We start from the raw sequence: 19,023 nt of genomic DNA, 5'->3' as shown, positions 1-19,023 counted from the left end.
GTCCCACTTTGGGGCTTATGCTGCATGTATATTTTCCCAAAGATGAGTTTCACCAAGCTTTCTCAAATTGTCCATGGATCAATTACCATGGTCGATCAATTGTCATGGTGGATGTGCCACCACTGTGTTTCCAAGAAACTGAATACTCTTGTACTCACCTGGCCCATTGAATCAGAGCTCCAACCAGCTTTCGAACTCAAAACCTCTTTTTGGGTGGTTTTGAGAGAAAAAGTGAGGGCTGCAGTTCTTTTTCCTGCCTGCAAGAGCTACACACCCAACACTATTTTTTTTTTCAAAGAGTTAGAGGAGATGAGGCTGAGACTCCAAGAAGAGACAGAATTTCTAGTTCAGCAGACTCCTTAAGGCAACAGAGGAAACACAGTGGCCACAGGAGTCTAGATAATGAGCGGGTTATAGAATATTTATTGTGTTGAGTTTAACTCTTCAAACAGAACGTCTAATTGTGAAAAGAAAAAAAGAAGCTAAATTACAGATGTTAAGACAACAAAGCTGGGAAGAACTCCTCTGCTGATAAACCTGTCCTTTTACCACTTCTTCCGCTAACTGCACACTGACAAGGAGGCGCAGTGAGTCCCTGTCCTCATCAGGAATTCTCATTAGCTATGTTTTGACAGAGACGCTCTGCAGGATCTATGGAGACTGGGGGTGGGGTGTCAGTGTACAAGGGTCTCCTCAGAGGACTGTTTTCTTGATACCCACGGAAGGAGTGATCTAGTTGTATTCCACTTGAACTAGGACAAAACTGTTTTCCCCAGTCTTTCTGACATGCACAGTCTCCCCACTGTCGCTCCTGGCAACAGCATCTGCAGCAGGCTCACTGAAGGACACTTCGGTCTGCTTGTGGCAGTACTGGGTGTGTAGGTAGCATAGGCCAGCAGCCAGGGCCATGCCCAGGGTGGCTGCCAGGCAAAGCAGGATTCCCAGCTGGGGAGTCCTGAGCTGGATCTCCAAAGGAACATTTGTCCCCTCTAGTCTGGTTTTAGGCCCTGGGTTGGTCTTGATCGGGTAACCCACACTGCCTTCCCCAGACCCCTTCCCCACCCTAGGCTCCTTGTGCTTTGACTCAGGTAAGGAGCTGGCAGAGGGCCTAGGTGCTTCTAACGGGCCACCTGCAATAGGCAGCCTAGAAGCACCAGAGGTGTGGAAGTCAGGGGTTGGGTTGGCTGCCCCAGCCCCACTCCCAGTGAGTACTTTAGACAAAAAGAGGTGCTGAGGCTCTGTAAGAGGCCCAGTGTGCAGAGAAGGCCCCATCAGGGTCCTTTTAGAAGCCATGGTCTTGCCCTAGAAAAGAAAGAAGACATCAAGAGGCTGATCTCCCAATTTGTCACTAAACTCGCAACTAACTCATGTTCCTTTACCAACTTCCAACTGAAAATCCAGCCTCTCACTTGCTCCTAAAAGAGCTCAGAGTAAAATGCCTGAGTAGATAAATCTACATTTGTTCTTGGTGGGGACAGGGTGGCTAATGGAAACCCCACACAGAGTGTGCAGGCCAGTTGTGAGAATAAACAGTGTCCTTGAAGAGGCTTCTAAACCCATTACTGTGTCATTTCTGATGGCTGAGAGCTTTGAGGGTGTCTTTTAATGGCAGGACACATGCAGGAGAGGCATTTAATCTACTGTAGGTTCCAATACATTTAAGTTAGAATATCACATCATGTTTTATTTTGTGTTCCTTCTAAGGGTTCAAAGGAAAAGTAAATCAGTGGATATGTGCATTTTATATTTGTCCATTGAACTAATCTCTGGAACCACATTTGGTATTTTGAGGTCAATGTTATGAAGGAGGAGTGGAGGGGGAGAAAAGAGAGAAATTATTAACTAAGGTTAAAAGGGAAAACAAATCACTAAAACCATCAATTTTCTACAATTGCTGCTAACTTCAGAGATACTGCATAGAATGGAAAAGCTGGTATTGATCAGGACAAAGCCACTTTGTATATATCACATCTTGCCTTCTCTCTGACTTTAGCTGTTTTCCCAGTCTGGCGCTTCCCACTCTGGGGTCAAATACCAACCTCAACCCCCAATTACAACTCTAGTCCTTACCTGTTCCTCCCTATCTAAGGACAGGCAAGTTTCCAATGGATCAAAACTAGGATCATCTGGAGTCCTAAAGGGAAGAATGGAAGAGTTGAGAAGATTTCACTGAGTATTTGGATAAAAGAAAATCAATGTTTCCTGCCCCTGTTGTATATTCTGATGAAATCGGATTTTCCTCCATAACTCCTGAGTCTGAAGTCAAGAGCCAGAAGGAAGAGTTGGGGAAAAGGTGAGTGAGAATTATAGCAAAGAACTCACTAAGTGTTGTCATTTATTATTTTATATAAAATATATTATATTAGAAATATATTTAAAATATTACAATTTTATTTTATTTATAATAGCATCTCAGAACTCTCACCCCAACCAAGAGAGTACCATTTTCCTGGGAGAGTATCATACCCAGATCTTCTGACCAGTAGCCCCAATACTGTCAGCTCCCCAGTGTTTAGCCATGTCCTACCACCTGTACTAAATGTCCTATCCCATCAGTTGTTACCTCTGGCAGGTGCTCAGGCTGGATGCAAAGTCTTCAGAGGACAATCTCCTTAGAGCCACAAGCTTCTTCAGTCTATGGACATTCAGGGATGGTTCTAGAGTTGGGCTGCTCTCCCCAGGGGGTGGCTGGCCATTGCTGTTTACAGTAGCTGTGCATGAAGGCGATTGGAACAGAGTCTCTGCATCCCCAGGCAACTTTGTCACCCCAATACTAGCAGGAACAAGATCCAGGCTGTCCTCTTCTGCAGATCCTGTAAGGGCAACAGCAAAGACATCTGCGCACTGCTGCAGAAGAGTGATGGGGACATGCTGGGAGATAAGCAAAGGTGCAAAGACACCACACAGACAGTGAGAGCATTTTCCCTGCATTAATTGATATAAGCAAGTACAATAACAGGGTGAATACTGGAGACTCTAATGTGCCTTAAGGACGACCATTAAATGTGAGCCACTCAAAAGTGTGAACATAAAGATGGTTAGCCCAGTAATTTAAGACTTGATAAAGCAGCAGAGCACCTATGTCTTACATCATTTTAAAGAGGAAGTCCCTGGCTCTTCTGGGTCTGTGCATCTAAACAACTGCCACCCAAGTAATATAGAAGCCACCGGACCACTATAATTTTTTTCACCTCTGCCAAAAACTGCTCCTAGCTAGAAGACAAGTGGAATCTCACAAATCAGGTTCTTTAAAGCCCTAGACCTTTTGCCATATTAGTAACACTGTAAGTTTCCCTGGCAGTGATAAGGACATGAGCATCTGCTATGGGCAGAGATGAGGTCATGCCCTCTAACATCTGATGTCCCATCGATGTCTGGCTAATGGGAGGGCCCAGAGCACTGGAAATAGCCGCACCCAGGACAGCGAGCAACTAGGACCACATTTTAGAGTCAGAGTATTGTCTGGGGTCAGAGCTCCACTCTGCTAATTCCTGGCTTTGGGCAAGTCCTCCCAGAGCATTAGTTTCTTCATTTGCAAAAGGGAGCTACTAGCAGTACCCCCGGCCTGGAGCTGTTGAGGAGGGAAGTGAAACCGTTGCTGTAGAAGCGTGAAACGCAGTGCGCACGGCACACACGCAACACGCACCGTGAGTTGACCACAGTGATGATCAGAATGATGAGTGATGTTGACAGAAACAGTGTTACCTGAAGTTTCTCGGGTCACTGTTCAGTGCCCCTTTGCTCTGATGTTTTCATCACTCAGAAACATCAAGGAGAAAAACAAGGCAGCCCAGCCTGGACACACATAGTAAATGGATGGCCTGGAATTTCTGTCTCAACCCTCAGTGCATGTGATATTTCCTGCAGACCTTCTGCATGCTGGGTATTGTTATGGTGGCTGGAGATGCAGAAGTGATGCAGATCTATGCCTGCCATCTCTGAACTCAAAGCCTAAGAGGAGAGATCTTTATGTGCCCAACCACACAAATCATAACACGATGAACACTTTAAAAACAGAGCTAAAGAAGCAATTACTCTTGCTACTATGGTCTGAATATGTTTCCCCAAAATTCATATGTTGAAACCTAACCCCCAATGCAACCGCACTAAGAGGTGGAGCCTTTAGGAGGTGATGAGGTCATGAAGGCAATTAGCACCCTTATGAAAGAGGCAGGCAGAACTTCTGCCTGTGAGGACACACAGAAGGCACCTTTTAGAAGTCACCTTGAACTGCCTGCACCTGGATCCTGGACTTCCCAGCCTCCCGAACTATGAGAAATACATTTCTGTTGTTTATGAATTACTCAGTATAGGGTATTTTGTAATAGCAGCCTAAACAAACCAAGACACTTATGTATCAAGAAGCATGAGAAAAAGTTTCACCAAGGAGCTATTTGAACAGTGCCTTGAAAGGTGTGTACATCATGAAGTACAGGCCAGTGTGAGGAAATGTCAGGGGGAAAGCAGGGTGCTGGAAAAGTACCACACACCACGGGCTGGTAGGACCCCAAAGCGTGGCAAGGGTCTGTTGGCAGATAGGTTCGAGAAACACATATATAACTTTTTTTCAATTCTGACAAATCATACTTTATATCACATGTTAAAATCTTAATTTTAAGGTTAAGAAATCTATTTCACTTTATTAGATGGTACCCCCCCATTATACACACACACTCCTTTCCCTTTGGGATCACTAGGTCTGTGTAGAGGAATGGGTGGGAAATGCAGGGCCAGCATGGAGGACTGTGGGCAGCATAAAGACTTTTCCCATGAGCTGCCTGGCTGCCATCTGAACTCCCAAGGTGGGCAGCAGAGGTGCTGAAGTCCAGTGTGACTGACACTTTTACCTGACACCTCACTGTTATTCTTATCCATATTAAAACAACATTTTCCTGAGTCATAAGAAAAGAGACTTTGAGCCTAGGTTGTGTGCACAGGACCTTCTTCCAGTCGCTTCTCGGAGCCTGAGTTCTTACTCTCTTTTCAGAAGGGTCGTGGTGGAAATTCAGGAGGAGCTGTGTAAGGTAGCAGGAAAAGGCAAAGGTTTAGGGGCAAAAGCAGGGAAGGGAAGATGGCCCTGGGTTGTGTGCTAGACTGAGCAGAGGCAAGGATTCTGGCTGGATTCTGCCCTTAACTTATTAGCTAAGAATAAAGGGGAAAAAATGGGACTTAGTAGGTTAAAGCTCACCTCTTCTATGCAAGTGACTGGATGTCTTGACTGCATCTACTCAGAGCCCTTAGCTAGAAATAAGTATTACAGGGATTTTCAAGTGGATCAAACGTTCTCTAGCAAGTTAGGGGCTTGTGTGTTTGTTTTGTTTTGTTTACCTCTTTTTTTCAGAAGTTTATGAACTCATGGACTATAAAATCATGCACTCAGTCAGGGAAAAGTTGATTCTCACTGAAACAGCCTCAGTCTGTTACTCCGAATTCTGTTCTCCAGCACAGGATGCAAAGAGCCATCTGCCTACCATGGAATGTAACAATAAAAAATGGGGATTTTATAAAATAAAGAAAATATAGCTCTTTTTTTTTTTTTTTTTTTTTTGGTGCTCCCTGTGTAGCTTCAGGGGACAAAAGAAAACAGTTGAAATATTGTGCTGACTGGCCAAGATGGTGGTGGGGAGATGGGGGATGTGCTTTTTTTTGCGTTTACAGCACAGATTTAACTGTCCACTCCAAGCCAAGGTCCAACTTAATTTGTTAGATTGAACCAGACAAAGTGGGCTTGCTGCAACCCAAGTGGCAGTGGCCCCTCCATCTCCCCCGACAACATCAGGTCCCGAGGATGGCTGCAGTGGGCCACGGCAGGTGGGGACAGGAAGCTGGAGATAGGAGATTGTATGTGAGAAGATGCCAGCCAGGCTAGGGAACACCATGGCAAGTTGTACCTGGGGCTGTGACTTCAGCACCGTCCAGCCTGTGAGTGCGCTCCTGTGACCCGGGCTCCAGGTGGTGGAGGTCGGCAGAGAGGCCTCTGCTGTGTGACTGTTGAGACACGATGGCTGATTCAATCTTCACCCAGTACACGAAATACGACTGGACTATTGATAAACTGTGGAAACAGAAAAGGCAGAGTGAGTCTCAGATTTGCTTCTCATTAAATCACACCGCCCCCCACCCCCCTAACAAGGAAAGAACCTGCTAGAAGCTAAAGAGCAAAGGTCTAAATGAATGAAGTACTAGAAAGATGTTATTATTATTATTATTATTATTATTTTGCTTGGCCTGGGGTTTGAACTCAGGGTTCAATCGCTCTACCCCTTGAGCCACACCTCCAGTCCATTTTGCTCTAGTTATTTTGGAGATGGGGGGGTCTCAAGAACTATTTGCCCAGGTTGGCCTTAAACCACAATCCTCCCAATCTCAGCCTCCCAAGTAGCTAGGATTGCAGGCATGAGCCACCAGCGCCTGGCTGAGAGATCCTACTTCTATTTTCTTTTAAAGGATCTCATTATTTAAAAAAATTAAAACTCAATAACTGCAAGTAATTAGAGATATGTCCAAAACAATTACCCTTCCTGAGTAAATACAGGCATCAGAAAAATCTCATTTGTGGCTCAGAGCACATGGTTTGATCTCTAGCACCAAAAATAATAATAATAATAATTTATCTTGGTATAGCTATCCTTATCTCAACTAGGAAAAACACTTTGTCTTTATTATTGCTTATGTCTACTCTTCAACAAATTGGAGAAAAGGGCAGAACCTGTTCTGTTTGGAAGCAAGAGGGGGTGGGGGTGAAGGAGAGGATGGTGGGGCAGGGGGGAGAAATGGCCCAAACAATGTATGCATATATGAATAAATTAAAATAATAATAATAATAATAAATCATTTGGATTAAAGAGTTTCTTCTTGAATTGTTTAGACTCAAAATGAGTTTCATCTTCAACTTTATTACTAGCCACTACTAATATACTCTTAATTAAATCATTAATTAAAGATTTCAGAATTCTAGTATACAATTGTATGATTCTACTATAATTATAGATTCTATGAAACATTAGAGATAAATCATTAATATTATAAACATTATTTTAAGCACATATGCCTTTTTCCACTACAAATCATTTTCACCAACATGCCATTTATTCTCCCAAAATTTTCACTGAGGTAGAGATTATTGGCAAGTGTCACTTTCCCACTGTGAGTATTCAGAAGGAACTCGTGACAATGTGATGAATGTAGCTGAGGTCACCCAAAGAGTTGGGGACAAGTGAGATTATGGTCCAGGCCTCCGTCAAGACATGATGGGCAAAGGTGACTTTGGGAGAGGCCTCTGATTAAGAGAATTGGCTCCTTTTTCTGTCACATGGAGACAATGGCTTCTACACTACTTCCTGGCATGCATAGCAGGAGTGGTCGGCTCTGAGAAACAGAAGTGGCTGGGGAGGTTAAAGAACCACGAGCCGCAGATATGCGGGCACCAGGTAGGAAGCAAAGCTGTGGTTGGAGACCCAGTTAAACCAACAGTGGAGCTGGCACTGACTTAACAAACAGGCCAATTTGTTTCCTATCTTGATGGCCTGTCTGCCACACAGGTCCCAGGAAGGGATGGGGGAGGATGCTGCAAGGTGGTCCTAGCCTCAGCAATCTCACTCCTCATGTAGAGGGGCGGGGGGAGTGGGGGGAATTTGGAGGGGAAGCACGGAGTCTGGAGGTTCCTCCTTCAGGCCCAATCTCCTTCATGTATTTGAGACTTAGAGGGAAGAAACTGAGGATGACATACCTCTTCCAGAAAAAAAAAAATCTCTTTCCTGGTGAATGAAAAGAATGGCAAAACAAGCATCTCATTTTGAGTAATAATGACGCCTATATGGTGCTTCCTGTTGCAGGGTCCATCTGTCCTAAGGACTTTCCACTTTGCTCTTTGATCAGACAGCCCTAGGAGGCAGGTGTACTCATTATTACAACTTTTTTTGAAATGGGATCTACCTGTGTTGCCCAAGATAGCCCTGAACTCCTGGGCTCATGAGATCCTCCTGCCTCAGCCTCCCGAGCAGCTGGGATTACAGGCAGGCACCATCACAATCATCTTACTGTGCCCGTTTGATAGAGAACAAGCCAAGGTGCAGAGAGTTAAGTGGCTTTCCCTTGATCCAGAACAGTGTCCATTTGTCCATCTGCCTTTGTCTCTTTCTTTCCTTGTTCTTTCCCTACTGTTCTGCCACCAGCTATTTTGTCCTCTGGTCAGAATTCCTGGAGAGGTTGGCCAGGGTTGATCTGTGCTGAGGGAGGAGGGGACAGCAAACACAATGTAGGACTGTGAATGAGAGCAAGGGGAGGGTTTGGGGGAAAATTTTGTTCTAGGTATCCTCTGCATAGGCTCTCTAGTTTGGACATCCCCAGGGACCCTGTCCTTGTTCTAAGGTGACTATAGAGAGAAAAGGGGCAGAATCTGAAGCAGGGGAAAAGAGACGTCACCCCACCCCTGCTCTGGAAGGGGGCTCAGTTACTAAGGAACAGCTCTCTTACAGGAATCTGATGTCCCCCATGGGCTGGGCAGGGGCCTTCCACACGAACGACAGGTTTCTCTTTGGAGACTTGTCAGAGTGGGTGACAGCATCAGCCTCTCCAAAACAAGTCATCAGTTTGGAATTAGGAGGAATGAAGACAAAAGTGCCAGCTATCTGGTGATCAGACACCCTCCGAGCCTGCAGCAGAAAGCCCATGAAATCGCGACCACTTCTTACTGTCACTGCAACAGAAAACACCATTCCAGATGGACATGCTTGACTTAGCTCCATCCAGAGGTTTTATATAGTATTTAATACTGAGATCCTAAGACCAACTCTTCTGCAGAAAGTGAACAGTTCATCAAAGAGAGGAAAGCTGAAGTCCTTTTTCACACCAAAATAGGTTCCATTCAGAGAAAATATGTGTAAAAATGCAAGACAAAAGCCTAGAAACATTGCTTTTTTCTTCTTTTAAACATCAGAGTTAGGAATGCTTTTTAAGCAAAACCCAGTTGCTATAAAGGAAAAGATGAATAAAGGTTGCTATATTAAAATAATCTGAATGAGTTGGTGGAGTGGCTCAAGTGGTACCTAGCAAGCATGAGGCCCTGAGTTCAAACCCCAGTACTGCCCCCCAGATAATAAAAATAATAATCTGAGTGCAGATGAAATCAAAAGACAAGTGATTAACTAAGAACACTTTGTAACATATAAAATAGATAAATCTGGAATGTAGGTCAATCAGTAAAAAGATGACCCCCCCAATGACAAAATGACACAAACAGAAAATAAAACAAACACTGTCATAATTTGAAAAGCAATTGTAAAGCAGATACTATTTATTATTTATGATATTGGCAAATATTAAAATGAGTGATTAACAGGATTGGTAGGACTTTGGGAAGACTAGGACACTCGTTCATAGTGATGATCCTATAAACCACACATCTCTCTGGGGGTGACTTGATGACATATTCCATACTCAAGATGCAGTCATCTCTGATACTTGCTATGACATCAGTGGCCCCGGAAGACTTAGTGAGCTAAATAAGCCACTAAGAGGTATTTTATTTATGTTTGTTTATTTTCTTATTTATTTTGTGGTGCTGGAGATTGAATCCAGGGCCTACATGTACTCTACCACTGAGCTACCTCCCCAGCCCTGTATTTTATGTTTAAATTTTTATTTTATGTATTTAAGGTATATAACATGACGTTTTGATATACACAGCAAAATGGCTACTATTGTCAAGCAAATTAACCTATCATCGCAGTGAAGGGTTCATTGATGGATGAATTTCAGTTTTAAGGAATAAGAAAAAAGTATATTTTTCACATACACATGACACCTGACAATAGTTCAGGGTAACCACATTTATATCTATATGAAGATACATTTACATCTGACTGTAAGGACAAAATAATGTTTTATAATAATTCACTTATGTTCTCTGCTCTTACTGCTGTCAACGCAGACTAGAAATTGTGTGGTTTTCACGACACACAAATTTCAGGTTCAGTTTTGTCCAAATAATTGCTTCCTAGGACTAAGCCAGACTTTAGTTCAGGAAGCTCCTGTCTGGCACAAACACAAACTGGAAGATTGCATGGGCAATCTCTCAAGTCCTTCCCGTACATACCTGGAATCTTGTCACTGGGTACGTAGGAGGACCTGCTGGTTTGGATGGTGATGTGGTGGGTGTTGGGATGCTGGGGCTGAGCTCTGATGTGTCCAGGCCACATGTCCTCACAGGCGGCAGTGCTGGCACCGTGGGAGAAGGCTGAAGAGCAGGAAGCCAGGCAAAGGATGGTACAAGCCTGGGCAGCTGAAACCCTCATCCTGCCCTCTCCTGCAACGCCACAAAAAAGCCTTCAGCCCACATGCTATTTAAGGAATGATACGAATAGATGTGATTGACCCGAATCCTACGCTGTCTTTGCACCGAAGATACTTTCAGTGCTACCTCCCCAAGGTCAAGATCAAGAGGACATGCCAGGCTATAGAAGTGTTTCATTTCTAAACACTTTTTGAAAACTTCTTATAATTTTCTTTTAAGACCAGATTGCCTTTTTAAAAAATGCTTTAATTATTAAATCTAAGAAATAATAATGGAAAATGTTTATATCTTGATAAGGTCACCTTGGAGGCTATCTGACATCCAGGGGAAGAGTACTATAGTACACGATTGCTGAAGTAGACTCCCTCTATTCCAATATGGTCAGGCAGTGGCTTGGATTAGTGTCTTATCTCTACAAATGCAAATTACAGAGTTTTTTAAACACTACAAAACTTCTTCAAGCTATCAATTATTTAGAAACAATTAAGAGGGCTGGAGGTGTGGCTCAAGTGGTAGAGCACCTGCTTTACAAGCTTGAAGCCCTGAGTTCAAACCTCACTGCCAACAAAAAAGAAAAAGTGATTAAGTTTGCAGTGCTCTGATATCCCCTTTGTCCTTTCCTTTGCTCTTTTAAGTTATTTCTCTACTTGTAGCAAAGAAAATGAGCAGAGAAACTATACCCAAGCTGATTTATTCTATACCTTGTTGAGCAAAAATTTTGGCTCAGGAATAGAATATAATGATTGAATGAAATAACACGGATAGAATAAATTTCACTTTTTGTTAACTACAACAGAAAGTATTAAAAGATGACAATATAAAAGAAGTTAGCAGTTAAAAAATAAAGTGAAGGGCAAATAAGACAGAAAAAGGATCTGAATATAGTGCTGTCTCAAGCATTTTTAATAGTTCTGTATTTTTATCTTTTGATAGTCCTGTACCCAAGCATTCTGAAAGTTTGTCTAATATTTTTATCTAAGAGACAATGTGAGACAGTGATACACCTCTCCTTTATCAGGTACATTTTAAAAGGTAAAAGTAAAATCCAAAAAATGTATAAAAACAGTAGATTCAGGGACTAATTCGTACCACCCAGTGATTGCGTTATCTACCCCATCCTATCCTCACAAGACACTGTCACCACCCTTTGATGAAGCACAAAAAGATTAAGAATACAATCTCTCACTCATGCTTTAGACTTGTCCTAAGAGGCTTTCAGACAATGCTTTCTTCTTCTAGGTTTCTTTTCCACATGGCACTCACTACAGTCAAACACCTCTATTCCACAAGGGTCTGTGCCTGCAGTTTCTCCAACCTTTGGAGAGAAAGAACTTTGAGTTGGAAAAGCGTATGTATCTTCAGCTTTCAGTATCTCTGAGGGCCCAGAGAACTGACTGTGTTTTTTCATAAGGACACCTAGAAAAATGTCCCTTGAGCCCTTGCCCTTGGAAAGGTAGTGTCCTTTCCAAAGGCAGGTCTAATTCAGGTGCCTGCAGAGGAAGAGAGTGAACGCCACATCTCACAGACCACAGACACCACCATAAACCCACCCTTTCCTGTGTTACTTCTAGTGGGCTCTTATTTCCTATTGGTGGTGGTCTCTCTGAACCACTGAACTCCATCCACTCACCTAGGAACACACCTTCCTTCAGTCTTTGCGGGCCAGTCTCTCCCCTGAGAGTTGCATAGACACATCCTTTAAACAAAAGTCTTTTCTTCTCCCTCAGTCTTTCCCCAATGGGAAGGACAACAGCTGTCACCACTAATCCTCAGTGTGGGCAGGAACCAGCCCCTCAGTATCTAAATCCAGCCTAAATCATGTTAGTTTTCTCTAAAACCACATTTACAAACACACAATTTCTAGTCACAGCAATTGTCCACGCCTGTACAAGGAACCAGAAAGAGCTGGAACTGGTTTTGTAAACGACTGACTGGTGTTGGCATCTTTGGCGGAGCCGGAAGCTCCATCTTGGTCTCCTTGCCAAGGGGAGGATGTTTGAATCAAACACAACTCAGCATTACCTGCTTCTCAAGTCACTGTGGGCTGAGGAAGTGCTCCCTGGTGAAGCAGGATTGACACCTGAGAGCAGAACAACTGGGTACTAAAATACTACACAGCATACTCCTTCCTACATTGATTGCACTAAAGCTGGACTTTCCAACCTTGCGTGCATTTAAGAATTTCACAGGCATGGTGGTACAAGTCTGTAAATCCAGCTACTCAGGAGGTGGAGACAGGAGAATCACGAGTTCAAGGCCAGCCCATGAAAAAGGGAGAGGGACCCAATCTCAAAACCAAAAATATACGAATAAAAGGTAGAGCACTTGCCTAGCATGTGCAATGACTGGGATCATCTCCAGCAACACACACCCACATACACACATGCACACACACACGTACACACACAGAATTGCTCAAGTGATTGTCGGAGGGTTTACTATCACCATGAGCATCATCACTGCAACAGTAAGGATGAGGAAAAGACAGAAGAGCAGATTCAGGAGATCATTTGTAGGTAGACTTAGTAGGATTTGATAGCTGACTGAACACAGTGTCTAAGAATCCTGGGATTGATGGTGCAGGGTAACGCTGGGAGGGGGCTCCAGACAGCAATGACCTCACCACCAGGCCCACCTTATTTCCACTTGAGAAATCCCTAATGAAATGAGTGACTTAATAGGCAAAGCACTGGCTTAGAGACCAAGCAGCTTAGCCTCTCATTGTCAATGTAAACATGGCTATCTACCATATAAACACTAGGGAAATTGACCCTGCCTGGCCCAGGACTCCAGTATTCTCCCCACACAAATGAAAGTCAGGTCCTTTGTGCCGATGTCCCACTAGGGCGGAGGAAATTTCAGTCTCCCACTGAGTCATAAGAAAATCTGGGGTTCTAGAAACTTAGGCAAAGTGTTGTTCGCCTGGTACTCCAAGTTCATGTGGTGGCTTGAAGGCTGTTTGCTCAAAGTCTTTGATGCATAAACGGGACTCAAGTCTGCAGTAAGCTGAGCTTGACAGCCTCCCCTGGGCACCTGTGGCCTTTCTCCCTGAGGTCCCTGCTGCCCTGTGCTTGGGCAGAGTGGCTAGTCTCCTCTCCATTCCCATCTGCTCTCAAACCTCCCTCTTCCCGTTCCTCCCCAGCCTCACGTCCAGTAGCTGGCGTAATCTTCCCACTGCAGATAGAGGGGATCCTACCAGCCCCTCTGCTTGGTCCTGTAGTGCAAACTCCCCCAAGACAGGGGCTCTCAGAAGGTCTGGCTTCCAGGTTAGAAAGAGAGTACAAAGAGGTGGAGGGCACACCTAAAAGGCTCAGTACCTCATCCTGCATGGCTCTCGCTGCCTGCCACACCACGGCTGTTGTCTAGCTGGCAACAGGCCCCACACACTCTCCACAGACCTGATGCCGGCGGGGCCATCACTTGCTCGCAGGGGAGGGCTCTTCTTCTGCAGAGCTGAACCAGAAACTCTTGATGGGAATCTGACTGCAAAAAAAACACGGAACGCAATGCTATAGCAGCGCCAGCTGACACAAACATTATGTAAGTCACGTACATAACATCCCAACAGCCCTGTGCAAAAACCTAACACAAATGACATTGATTCTTGTGCATTTATGTGACTCGGTATGTTGAAAATACGATTTCACGTGCCATCAGTACAATAATTATTAGTGAGATATTTTGAATTCTTTTTTATAGTAAGTTTTTGGTATCCAGTGTGTGCTTACACTTAGAACACACCTCAATTCAGACTAGACACACGTGCCAAGCACCTGGGAGCCACACATAGTAGGTCGTTAGTACACTGGGCATCGCAGGTCTGAACCAGGGAATGTGGGTAAGCAGAGGTCACAAGGTGGAGTCGGGTCTGACAGCTGTATGGTGCCATGCGCAAGATAGTAAGATGAGGAAGTAGGACCAGCTTGCCACGATAATGAGTCTGTATATACACAGACCTTGTTTAAGACCAGGTACTGTTCTGGCCAGTGGGTAACACTTTGCTTCACTGTGACTCATGGTACACCGTGAGGTTCGCACCGTTGTTACCCATTTTATGGATGAGGAACCTGAGCTCCAGTCATTCTGCAATTGTACACGCTCACACAATTTTCAGACTGTGATACACAGGATCTCCCAGCACAGCTTTGCCACTAACTAGCTTTGTAGCCTCATCTTCAAAACAAGGATAACACAGGCATATACTTGCATCCCAAAGTGCTTGTGCAGTTTCAGTGAGGCAATGCATAGCATTTGACTGAGGTTTGACACAAAAGAAGGGCTCAGTACACATTTTGTAATGGGGGTCTGCACACCCTGAGGAGGCATCCTACCGGCCCTTGAGAGAGTGTGAATGTGAATGACAGAACACAGAGAAGCAAGAGCCAAATTCAGAGTAAGAGAGACAGAGACAGAGTAAGAGGGACATTCTCTGTCCCCGGGAATGAAGCCCAGCTGTGTGCTCCCAGAAAGTGAGAACACATTGTCTGATTTCATGAATCTGCTTGAAGTCATTTCTCACTGGCAATTTGGCTGGACTTGATATATTAACAAGACTAAATCCATTGCATTAACGTCCCACAGCCCTGACTCAAGCAGTTATATTAATGTCACACTCAGGGAAAGTCTTGCTGTGGTTCTATGATTATAAATCAGTCACTTTGTGTCCTTCAGAAAATCCCTTAACTTCTCTGTGTTGCCTCAGCTTTAAAATAAAAGGTTTGGATTAGATGATCTTTTAGATTTCTTCTGGCTAGAGACCTGTGCGTATCTGTAATGCCTTATTTAGTCAAGAAAACATAAGAATGAACTACTCTAAAACATGTTGAGATGACATGGATTAAAATCTGGCCTGTAATTATCGCCTCAAATTCCCACATCACTCCTGGTGTAAGAGCCAGTCCTGAAAAACGTTCACTAAGTACTCAGAGAGGAAAACCCACTAAGCTCTCTGTTCCTTGTCTTGTCTGGACCTATGGACATTTTCTTCATGTGCCAAGGTTTCTGGAGATGGAGAGCATACCGGAGGTAACTCACACTCAAACCTCTCTATCAGGACATTCCCCTCTTCAAAGCTTGGTCACGTCTTCTTATTGTCATATTATTGTTGTACTGGGGGTGCATTGTGGCATTTACAAAAGTTCTTACAATGTATCATAGTTGAATTCACCCCCTCCATCATTCTCCTTTATTTCCCCTCCCTCCATTTCTGGAATTGTTTCAATAGGTCTCATTTTACCATTTTCATACATGAGTACCTAATATTTCCACCATATTCCCCCTCCTACAATCCTTTTCTTCTGTCTTCCCTCCCCCACTACCACCACTGATACCAACCCCAGAGAGGACCTGTTTTACCTTCCTGTTCTCTGTTTTTGAAAAAGACATTTTTGTTCATTTAAGATAGCTATACTGGGAGTTTCACTATAACATTTCCATGTATAAATGTATTATAATCTGAACTGGTTCATCCCCTCTATTTTTCTCTTTTCTACCTTAGTTCCCTCTGTTTGGTGATTTCAACAGGTTTAAAATTTCTATATTCATTCTTGTACGGAAAGAACATCGACCATATTCACCTTAACTTCCTTCTTTTACCCTCTCTCCCATCAGTGACCTCCCCTTTGCGTGACCTGTTTTTCATAATATTGCTTGTATTTGCATTGGGTAGAGAACGTGTGGCCTGCGGCCTTTGGCCTTCTGAGCCTGGCTAACTTCACTTAAGATGGTGTTCTCCAATTCCATCCATTTCCTTGCCATTGAAACCAGCTACTGTGTCTACATGGACATTGGCTCCTCTAGTATTATTATGATGATGAGCATTTTGATGTTTAGATAGATAAAAATAAATAAATGAGAACACTTGCAGATTTCTGAAGTGGAGGGACAATCTGTGCAAGAAAAGAAAAATGTCCACAATTCTCCCGGAATGCTAATTTACATAAAAAGGGGAAATCAGCGGACATTTGACTGGTGACTGTTAACTTTTGCTTCCTTATCTATGCTACCTTGCACTTTTTACCATTAAAAAAAGGTTTAAAAAGATGTGAAAGACCTCTACAAGGAAAACTATACTTCTGAAGAAAGAGATTGAGGAAGACTATAGAAAGTGGAGAGAACTCCCATGCTCATGGATCGGTAGAATCAACATAGTAAAAATGTCGATACTCCCAAAAGTAATCTACATGTTTAATGCAATTCCCATCAAAATTCCAATGACATTCATTAAAGAGATTGAAAAATCTACTGTTAAATTTATATGGAAACACAAGAGGTCACGAATAGCCAAGGCAATACTCAGTCAAAAGAACAATGCAGGAGGTATCACAATACCTGACTTCAAACTATATTACAAAGCAATAACAATAAAAACAGCATGGTACTGGCACAAAAACAGACATGAAGACCAGTGGAACAGAATAGAGGACCCAGATATGAAGCCACAAAACTATAACCAACTTGTCTTTGACAAAGGAGCTAAAAATATACGATGGAGAAATAGCAGCCTCTTCAACAAAAACTGCTGGGAAAACTGGTTAGCAGTCTGCAAAAAACTGAAACTAGATCCATGTTTATCACCCTATACCAACATTAACTCAAAATGGTTCAAGGATCTTAATATCAGACCCCAAACTCTAAAGTTGATACAAGAAAGAGTAGGAAATACTCTGGAGTTAGTAGGTATAGGTAAGAACTTTCTTAGCAGCACAGCAACTAAGAGATAGCATAGATAAATGGAACCTCATAAAGCTAAAAAGCTTCTGTTCATCAAAAGAAATGGTCTCTAAACTGAAGAGAACACCCACAGAGTGGGAGAAAATATTTGCCAACTATACATCAGACAAAGGACTGATAACCAGAATATATAGGGAACTTAAAAAACTAAATTCTCCCAAAACTAATGAACCAATAAAGAAATGGGCAAGTGAACTAAACAGAACTTTCTCAAAAGAAGAAATTCAAATGGCCAGAAAACACATGAAAAAATGCTCACCATCTCTAGCAATAAAGGAAATGCAAATTAAAACCACACTAAGATTCCACCTCACCCCTTTTAGAATAGCCATCATCGGCAACACCACCAACAACAGGTGTTGGCGAGGATGTGGGGAAAAAGGAACCCTCTTACACTGTTGGTGGGAATGTAGACTACTACAACCACTCTGGAAAAAAATTTGGAGGCTACTTAAAAAGCTAGACATCGATCTACCATTTGATCCAGCAATACCACTCTTGGGGATATACCCAAAAGACTGTTACTCCAGAGGCACCTGCACACATCCATGTTTATTGCAGCACTATTCACAATAGCTAAGTTATGGAAACAGCCAAGATGCCCCACCACTGACGAATGGATTAAGAAAATGTGGTATCTATACACAATGGAATTTTATGCAGCCTTGAAGAAGAATGAAATCTTATCATTCACCAGTAAGTGGATGGAATTGGAGAACATCATTCTGAGTGAGGTTAGCCTGGCCCAAAAGACCAAAAATCGTATGTTCTCCCTCATATGTGGACATTAGATCAAGGGTAAACACAACAAGGGGATTGGACTATGAGCACATGATAAAAGCGAGAGCACACAAGGGAGGGGTGAGGATAGGTAAGACACCTAAAAAATTAGCTAGCATTTGTTGCCCTCAATGCAGAGAAACTAAAGCAGATACCTTAAAGCAACTGAGGCCAGTAGGAAAAGGGGAACAGGTACTAGAGAAAAGGTTAGACCAAAAAGAATTAACCTAGAAGGTAACACCCACGCACAGGAAATCAATGTGAGTCAATGCCCTGTATAGCTATCCTTATCTCAACCAGCAAAAACCCTTGTTCCTTCCTATTATTGCTTATACTCTCTCTACAACAAAATTAGAAATAAGGGCAAAATAGTTTCTGCTGGGTATTGAGGCGGGGAGAGGGAGGGGGTGGAGTGGGTGGTAAGGGAGAGGGTGGAGGCAGGGGGGAGAAATGAACCAAGCCTTGTATGCACATATAAATAATAAAAGAAAAAGGAAAATAAATAAATAAAATAAAAAAAGGTTTAGTGCTTTTGTTCTACCCAGTTATTTCTCCCTGTTAAAGAACAAATGCAACACTTACCTGACAGGGGAGACACCATGATCACGAAGGTGGTTTTCCCAGGGTGAGGCTTATCCATTGCACTCCAGATGTGCTGACCACTGCGATTTCCCCAAATGTGGGAAACTCGACTGCATAATTTGTGGTAGTGGGGGACTGCGTTTGTGCTCTCCCCTATAAAGAAAAAAAAAAAGAACAAATGCAGGAAAACAGGGTTTTAATGAATATTTGAATGCTTACTATTTGCAGAGGATCATGGAGACAATCAGATAATAGAAGAAAGTTCAACAGGATCTCTCTAGGAGGTGAAATTTTACTTGGAGTGAGACAGCAAGGGTAGCAGAAAGAGCTCTGAAGTCAGGCAGCATGCTAGTTGTGTGAACTTGGACAAGTTCATGTTGAGGAGCCTCAAGTTTTCCATCTGTAAAATGGGGAAAATATTAGCTTTCTCATAAGGATGTTGTAAGAAATGGACACTCTCGCAGTGATGCATAGCAGTAAATAAAAGCCATTATCACAAGAGAGCTAAATGCCAGGTTACCAGAGTCTGGCATACCAGAATATTTTACCTAGAAGCAAGGAGAGATGGTTGATCTTGGAGTTTAGATGGAGTTTGGATAGATGCAGAGGGTAAAAGGACATTCACAGAACAGGGA

At 43.1% G+C, this 19,023-nt stretch overlaps 1 protein-coding gene and 1 non-coding gene across 2 annotated transcripts; one reads left to right on the top strand and one right to left on the bottom strand.

Annotated features, from left to right (window-relative positions):
• Nucleotides 1–693: 693 nt before the first annotated feature.
• Reeld1 (reeler domain containing 1) lies at nt 694–18,532 on the bottom strand. Its single transcript, XM_074042811.1, is given in 8 exon segments — nt 694–1,302; nt 2,071–2,134; nt 2,564–2,813; nt 5,892–6,055; nt 8,476–8,698; nt 10,097–10,306; nt 13,612–13,777; nt 18,389–18,532. Coding segments are annotated over 6 exon segments (1,509 nt in total). The 5' UTR covers nt 10,296–10,306; nt 13,612–13,777; nt 18,389–18,532.
• LOC141411054 (U1 spliceosomal RNA) lies at nt 18,381–18,544 on the top strand. The gene has a single exon (XR_012435913.1). It is a non-coding gene; the product is annotated as a U1 spliceosomal RNA (small nuclear RNA).
• Nucleotides 18,545–19,023: the final 479 nt, after the last annotated feature.

The sequence above is a fragment of the Castor canadensis genome, chromosome 9 (genome assembly GCF_047511655.1).
Source record: "Castor canadensis chromosome 9, mCasCan1.hap1v2, whole genome shotgun sequence".
Taxonomy (NCBI): domain Eukaryota; kingdom Metazoa; phylum Chordata; class Mammalia; order Rodentia; family Castoridae; genus Castor; species Castor canadensis.
This window is presented reverse-complemented; position numbering and strand designations above follow the sequence as displayed.